At 47.9% G+C, this 8,432-nt stretch overlaps 2 protein-coding genes across 2 annotated transcripts; one reads left to right on the top strand and one right to left on the bottom strand.

Annotated features, from left to right (window-relative positions):
- Positions 1 to 411: 411 nt before the first annotated feature.
- Positions 412 to 1,330, bottom strand: N0V96_000966 (uncharacterized protein; the record flags this gene model as incomplete). Its single annotated transcript, XM_065756086.1, has 3 exons — positions 412 to 688; positions 734 to 1,042; positions 1,095 to 1,330. 3 exons carry the CDS (start codon positions 1,328 to 1,330, stop codon positions 412 to 414), a joined length of 822 nt encoding a protein of 273 aa, XP_065615326.1.
- Positions 1,331 to 6,158: 4,828 nt separating this feature from the next.
- Positions 6,159 to 7,825, top strand: INV1_1 (Invertase; the record flags this gene model as incomplete). Its single annotated transcript, XM_065756085.1, has 2 exons — positions 6,159 to 6,599; positions 6,656 to 7,825. The coding sequence occupies 2 exons, from the start codon at positions 6,159 to 6,161 to the stop codon at positions 7,823 to 7,825; spliced, it is 1,611 nt and encodes a 536-aa protein (XP_065615325.1).
- Between the last annotated feature and the right edge of the window lie 607 nt (positions 7,826 to 8,432).

Below are 8,432 nucleotides of genomic sequence, written 5' to 3'. Positions count from 1 at the left end.
CAAAGTTTTTCCATTGGAGGTGCACCTCATAATTAGTCACATTCCTCTAGCAGAGAGCCGGGCAATCTCGTCTGCTGCAATATCTCTACCCGGACGACGAAGCGTCTGCTGTATTGCCCTTGCATTGTCTCTTATGGCCACGCTTTCGGGCCCTCCATCCACGAGTCGCAAGAAAGCATCACTTAGTTCGTTAAGAGAGAAGCCAGGTGCTGATTTTCTGTTGCCCCATATTCCAATGCCGACTTGCTCAACCCTAGCGGCGTAGTTATACAAGTCGAGCCAAGTCGCCAGAATGAGATGCGGCACACCAGTCCTAGTATTATGCCTCACATTAGCACCCGTCCGTCAGGAGATACCAGTTAGTTCGCAATGGCATAGATCACGAAGAATATCGAAAGACAGCGCGAGCACTCACGCGATAGCTTCATGGTAACAATTTGCCCCGCCATGGTGGACGGATGCAATGATATCGCCCGTCTCGAGTAGAGCAGTTGGATCCACCGTCAACCACTTTGACACTCTGAGCCTATCATTCGTAATGAACTCCTCCACAACGGGCCTCCAATCCTTATCATCAAGACTCGGGGCTTTATTCAACTTCCACAGAACCTGCACATTCGTGCGCCCTAGGACGGTCTCTAATGCGCCGGCCATGCTGCTTGCTCTGTCCGCATCGTATTCAAACAAACTACCAAGGTTAATTAGCACTGTTGGGGCCCTCTTTAGCCATAACGTTAGCTCGAGGTCTTGCTCTGCTGCCGAGGCGACCGAGATCACGATAGGACCTGTTGTGGTGACGTTGGCTGGAACTAAATTGAGCGGAATGGCTACAGCAGCTGTGTCTTGGGAGATGAAGACACCGTTTCCGGGCTGGTGAATGGTAAAAAAGCTAATTGGGTCCTCGAGACCGTGGCCAGCTAGGAACTTGCGCTTCTCGACGAGCTCCGGATTGAACAACATGGCCCAAGCAAAGCTACCCATCTGGTAGATATTGGAGGGGATGTCCCGCCACGGGACAGGAAAGTCATGACCGGAGCCAAGGCTGCTTTCTTCAGTGTCGTTTTCCACTTCAGGAAGGTAGAGAATGAGCTTACGCCGGGAATTTCCAAAAGCCTCTGAGCCAGGGCTGTGCACCACCGAACACGTCGGCCAAAACGTTCGGCGACAAGATGGCGTGCAAGCGATTACCACCACGGGTGGCATCCACTCCCGGCCGGTGGAACATATCGAGCACTACGACAGCGGGATCGATATCTCTGATCAGCTTCTGCACGTAGTTATGGATCATGAGATGGTCCTCTCCCGTCCACCGTGAGACGAACGTGGCCATATCGTCATTAAGTCCCTTAAGCCCTGGAATTCCTGGTGGGCGTATCCAATTTGGTGTGAAGTTGAACCCACATGCATCGGAAGACTTAGGAGTTGGCAGTTGATGGAAGATGGCAGGACGAGATGACGGTGATTTTATGCGAGCGTATACGGACATCCTCTTAATCTTGGGCTTGATCTTGGGCCATGATGCAAAATGCACCATGATTTCTGGGTGACGTTCCAATAGGGAATAGACTGTCGCAACGTGAACGTTCGAGAGGCCATGCTCGACATTAGTAATAAACAAAACAGTGTTGTTCTTACCAATGACCGGAGGCTGTCGTTCAATCTTGGTAATGCGAAGGGATAGGGCGGCGGCCAGTAGAGCGATGATTAGAGCTCCGACAACTTGAACAGGTTTACGTGAGGAAAACATCATTTTTGAAACCACAGCAAGACGGTGTATTTAAATATTTGAAGCCACTTTTAAACGATAGCAACCAACTTGAAGTCATATATGTTCTTATATCTCTCAAACCCGACGTATACATGCCTTCATCTATCATTCATTGTAGACTACTTTCATTGCGGCAGCAGTTGGCTCGTATAGGGACTAATTGCCGCATGGTCATCATCTGCATAACACAATGACCGTGCATCGACAGGCTCCCGTGAGATCTCGGCATCACATCGCCGGCTTCCCCGAGTATCCGCCAAGGCATCAGTCGGCCAAGAACCGGGCGCCACTAGAAGATAGCACAAAAACGGTGCATACCATAACACAGGATCTAAGTGACGGTCTCTCGGGGTCCGATACAGCGTATCAAGTATCTAAGGCCAACATCGGGGGGGCGGGCAGACTAGACCGTACGCCAGAGGATGAGACCTTAAGATTCTAAGCAAAGAAATCTCACCCCTGGCTATGCAATGTCATCTAGTATGGTGGTGTAACAATGAGCGATGGTGCGAATCCATCAGTTTCTTGCCCTAGGGTAGTCATTGTGTAGAACGCTTGGTCACGCTGATGCCAAATTGCCTCCGAAAGCACACCACCAGAATTTCCCAATAAAGTGAAACATAAAACGGTCCATCAAATCTGGTTGGTTCCCTAATACCTTTGTTGTTCACCATACCTAAGCTAAACTTGTCTGGCCCAACCCTCTTTAGGCATTATTCGTTATCCATGATGGCTTTCAAATTGCCTCTTACGATTATTCTCGGAACTCACAGTGTGGGCATTTTTTGTGTTGCTTACTAAATGCCGCTGATATGTAGTTAGGTTGGAGATTCCATTGTCGACCCCGAAACGTCCCACTTTGATACCGAGCAAGATGTCCAAGCACTTCTAGATGACTTCTACAGCCGTGGATACAACCACCTCGACACAGCTCGCGATTACTCTCCAAATGTCCCAGGTGCATCCGAGTCACGTCTCGGCAACGCCAAAGGTGCATCTCGGTTCACAATCCATACAAAAGTCCACAGCGCAGACCCTGGAGATCATTTGCCTACCAAGCTCGAACTTAGCATTGATCAATCACTGAGGGATCTGCAAATGCCCACTGTCGAGACCATGTTTTTGCATTTTCCAGACCGCCATACTCCCTTTGATGAAACGATCAAAGCTATGGACACTGCTCTGAAACAAGGGAAATTCAAGAAGTACGGTCTTTCGAACTATTCAGCCACTGAGGTGCAACGAGTCCTCGATATCTGCGAGCGACATGGGTACAGGAAGCCTAGCGTGTATGAGGGACATTACAACGCTATTGTGAGAGGAGGCGAGAAGGAGTTATTTCCACTGTTGCGCAAGCATCACATGGCGTTCTACGCGTATAGGTTCGTCTTCAAATTGCGATGAGTTCCCAGCCGAATGCGAATTAACTTTGACGTAGTCCTGCGGCTGGAGGTCTGTTCTCAGGCCATACTGCTTCTTCAGGACGATGGAAAAGCGACGTAGGTCACGAGATGGTTGCTTCCAGTTGAGTCAGAGCCCTAATAGAAAGAACACAGAACTTCCTAGGTAACGTTTACACTTACCTCTATCGGAAACCCCCGGTCCGCATTGCAGCAGCTACTATACTTGAGCTTGCAAAGAATCACGGTATCGATGGACACGCAGCCGCATTGCGATGGACAGCATTTCATAGTCACTTGGATGGGGAGCATGAAGATGCCGTCATCTTTGGCGTTTCCAAGATGGAACAGCTACATCAGACTCTTGATGCCCTTGAGGCTGGTCCTCTTCCCGAGGATCTTGCAGCTGCTATAACCACCATCTACAGTACGGTGGAAGGCGCCGAGCCTCCCTACCACCTATAGAAGAAGTGAAAGACGAGCAATTCAGTAATGAATATCAAGTTTTAGGCTATACCAATGCGTCAAGTTATGCCCTTATAGTGGACTCAATCTCTGATAACCTTGCGTTCCGCTCCTTTTCTCCATTAATCATCCTTACACTCTTCGAGTGAGGAATGTGCGCCCATTTGCATCCAAATCCCGTTCACTACAGTCTCCACGAAGCGTATAGGTCTGAGAAAGATGTTACGGTTGTTCAAGGTGCAAATCATCCAGAACCATTGGCGGGGTGAATTATCTGGTCGGTAAATGAATGGTCAAGACAAGATTGAAAAAGTCCAAACGAAGAGCATGGGCATTTGGGTGCGACCTGATTTGAGTATTTTCCCGCAACATCCACATCGCTTCCACCACCACAACTTATGGCGCAGATCTCGATTGCTTATTGCAGATACTATCTTCACAGCACAATTGAAATTTTCTTTTAATTTCGATATAGATGATGGTCGTATTCAGTACCTTAAAAAGAGCGTCGCCTATGCGCGTCAAGTTACAAATGAACTATTCGAACGACGAGGCAAGCTTTACCTACAAATATACATTCCATAGATAGTTAGTCTTAGAAATGAGAGGTTTTCAGCCTTACCGACTTCAGATACACAACACATAAAAATGGTTTTTGATATGCCTTTTAGCCTCTACGACTCAAGTCCGGGGCTTGTTGATGGTAAAGGCAACATCTACGTTGGGATTTAAGCTCCCGCGCTATCACAGCCCCTATTGTCGGCTTTATATTCCCTGGGCTCTTACGGTGAAATGACTCCGAAGCAAATTCGACCCACTGGTTTTTACTATTTCAAGTAGATCGAATAGTTCATAAACACTACTTCCTAAGCGCAACGAAACGTGCGTGAGAACGTTAGTAACGACACCCGCTTTTATTAGTTTCTAGCTTTTATATACATTTCCCTTCTCGAATTCGGGCATCGCTCTTTTATTATTAAATAATAATCGTTTTAACTCTATACTATATGCTTTAAAAAAGCTGAATATAATAATATAATAATATTCTCCAAGTACCCCGTCCGACGACGAACAAAGCGCCGACTTATGAATCGCGTGTTTTGTTGATGAAAAAAGTTGAAAGTAAGGGTGAAGGCTGCAAAAGTTTACCGTTCTCTCTGCCCTCCCAAGCAAGTAAAGCAAGTTTGATAGAGCCGACAGCGACAGACAAATCCGAGATGAATCAAGTCTCCTAGAGAAGCCAGTCAGAAAGGAAGCATACTGTTTTCAGTTACTGGGAGTTTCGACAGGGTGATAATTACTCCACGCAATGATCAACGACTTAGCCATATTGAGGCCCTTTTGATAAGAGGGATGATACTGAACAGAAAACACGTCGATGATTATCTAGTTTCACTGTATCGGGGCGCTCATATGCCTTGTCTAAGGTAACTCCATCAAACATCCTTCCTTCCAGTGTCAGTCAGGTCCCCGAGCAAAGCAAAACCAGTGCTATCGGTGTATTTTGCTCGTATATCTCCATTGAGGTGACAATTCATTGCGCAAACAGTCCGGATCGCCCAGGACGGGTTCAAGTTTAGGATTGTTCTTGGTGTAAGATCCTCATTGCCAGTTGAGAGGACCCACGCAGGGCAAAGATAGAAGAGGCTTCAGAATTTATAGCGCAAGACTTTAGTACGCCAGGCGGAAGAAGAAATAAAATGTGAAATAGGGACTTAAGAGCTTTGCAGCTACCACCGGACGAATGAAGGACGTGAAAATAAAGAGTTTGTCACAAGGTCTCATGAAAGTACATAGACGTTCTTCAACACAGTAAACAACACCTGTCCCATTCGCCCTGGACTCACCATACACACCCCTGTAGCCCGTCAAATAACCGGCCAGCAAGCCAGTTGTCCCATGGCGCATTTGAATCATCATAAAAGGTAAGACTCATCATACAGCTCATCCGATGAGGGACCTCCGAGACGGAGATCATTTATCCCTCCACACCTGATTTTAGCTCCCGGGTGGGATACTCCCCTCTCGTACGTTAGCTATGGAGAAATTGAGAGGTTTCAGCGAAGACTTCCCCGTGCGCCCTCTTATTTTCCTCTAGCCCATTAGCCAAGGCGAAATTTCCACCAAAGTGGATTTCACAAACACCACAGTTTCTCGATCGTCGGCCCGATGAACATGATCGTATTCACTGACCCGCACCAAGCCGTCCCAATTCCTACCTCGGTGCCCTACCTGCACGCTAACATTTATCCACTCTGTTGAGAACAGGTTCCTTCGCTATTTCCCCATGACTAAATCGTGGGGAAGACGAGTCAAGAGAACGCCGGGAATGCCTTGTGGCCTGTTCTCCGTGGGGTAAAGCATCTTTTCCCGGAGAGAAACATTTTGGCTCGTGGCCTGAAGTGGAGACAGCTCTCAGAGAAGCGGTCTTCCAGCGATTGGCCTTTTGTATATATATTGCGTTGGCAGCCTACATGTGGTGATAGGAATTATCAAGTTTTCTGGTGCTTCTCTCGTATATCACCATGACGATCCGAAGCGTCTTCTTGGCGACCCTTGTCGGAGTTGCCCAGCTCACGCGGCAAACACTTGGCCAATCAACTATTTCTTCTCAACCTGTCAATGTTCCAACTGGAACACCCATCGTTGGCGATTACAATGGTGCTTATCGCCCTCAATTGCACTACTCTCCTCCTCAACATTTCATGAACGACCCCAATGGCATGTTCCGAGGCGCCGATGGCGTTTGGCATTTGTATTACCAGTACAATCCTACGGGCGTTGTTGCGGGTAACCAGCATTGGGGACACGCGACGTCCAAAGACTTGTACCATTGGTCAAATCAGCCCATAGCTCTCTTCCCCCCCGAAAAGGATGTCTTTATGTACTCTGGAAGTGCTGTTGTTGATGTAAACAATACATCGGGCTTCTTCCCAGGCCAAGACAATGGTGTGGTCGCAATCTATGTGAGACTACCTTATACAAAACAAGCTTTAGATATCACAGTGGCTAACGTGACAAGACCCTGGCATCGCCGACACTGCAGACTCAGGGCATTGCTTATTCTCGAGATGGAGGGTACACCTTCACCCCGTATGCAAACAATCCCGTCATCAATAGTACATCGGCCCAGTTCCGCGATCCCAAAGTCATCCGTTACAACGACTCGTGGGTCATGGTGGTTGCCTATCCACATGACTTTGCCATCGGTATTTTCACGTCTCCCAACCTGAAAGATTGGACAGCTACTAGCAACTTCTCCCATCATGGTCTTCTTGGTCTGCAGTATGAGTGTCCGAACCTGATTTCTATGCCTTACATGGATACAGAGGGCAAGAGGCAGGACGACATGTGGCTTATGGCCATCAGCATCAACCCAGGTGCGCCTCTAGGAGGCTCTATAACGGAGTACTATCCTGGTACATTTAATGGCACTCACTTTGAGGCTGTGGACGCGGCTGCGAGAATTGCAGATTTTGGAAAAGATAATTATGCTGGACAATGGTTCTACGGCCTTCCGGCTGAGGAATTCCCGGTGTCAATCGCATGGGCATCCAACTGGCAGTATGCTCAAACTGTCCCGACTGACAGAGAGGGCTGGCGAAGCATCATGAGTCTTCCGCGTCAGAATTATCTGACTAAGGCGAAGCGTGTGGGATGGAAACTAGTCTCGGCCCCCTACAACTTGGAGCCCGTGCTGGGTCGTGAACTCGCTTCCAACCAGAGCATGGGTAACGGGACACTAGTCGTTGACTATGCCGATGTGGAATCCAACGCTATTTACTGGGAGGTTAATGTGACAGGCATTCCAGAGAAAGATATCTCGGCAACTGCTTCCTTGAACTTTACGTTCTCGAGCCCTGCTACTGGCGAGTACATCAACGGCGGATACTTCTTCGGCGGGGATCCGGTATTTTTTGTCAACCGCAACGGCGCCCGGGGCTTCGAGAATATTTTCTTCACGGAGAGAACATCTATTAGCAGTTTGACAACAGAACAGAACACGTGGGGTCTCAGTGGAGTGATTGATAGGTCGATCTTGGAGGTCTTCATCAATGGTGGCATCGATAGCGCGACCAACACGTTCTTTACGACTGAGCCATTGTCGCGCTTTGTGTTGAGTACAATGGATCTATCTAACAGTATGAGAGTGAGCGTCAAGGTAAATGGGTTAGAAAGCGCATGGAAATAGACAGAGCAGTGGCACTATTATGATGGAGAGAGTATTCGATAGCCGACGAAGGCGCCCTTTACCCTGACGAATGGAACGGGTGTAAAACAATCAAACAAACACACAATATCGTAATGTATGCCAGGAGTAATTATCTAGTAAAATAGAGTTGAACAAGGAGAACATCGACGCCTTCCATTCTCAGGCATTAACTGATGATGCAGTCTGATGAACACTTCATTTCCGTCGGCATATGTTCATGAAAACTTCACTCTGATAGGCGAACCAATACGCCTTGATTCTCCACGGTGTATCCTTATTAACAAGCTCAAAGTCGAAGTTGTGCACGAACTGGGCCACGAACTTGTGCAGCTCTACCTGTAGAAAACCGCAGCTGGTCAGTTTTACCTCTACCCAAGGCACATAGTCCTGTTCGACTTACTAGCGCAATGTTCCTTCCGATACACACTCTTGGTCCGCTACCGCCAAACGTCATCGTACTACGATCAAAGTATCTCGTCTTGTCTTCATTTTCAAGCCAACGGCTCGGGCGGAACTCGTTTGCATCTGGACCCCATATTTCCTGATCACGATTTTGAGCTATAGGGCTAATACCAATCGTTGTGTT

The sequence above is a fragment of the Colletotrichum fioriniae genome (genome assembly GCF_027942845.1).
Source record: "Colletotrichum fioriniae strain IMI 355084 chromosome Unknown scaffold_1, whole genome shotgun sequence".
NCBI classification, from domain to species: domain Eukaryota; kingdom Fungi; phylum Ascomycota; class Sordariomycetes; order Glomerellales; family Glomerellaceae; genus Colletotrichum; species Colletotrichum fioriniae.
This window is presented reverse-complemented; position numbering and strand designations above follow the sequence as displayed.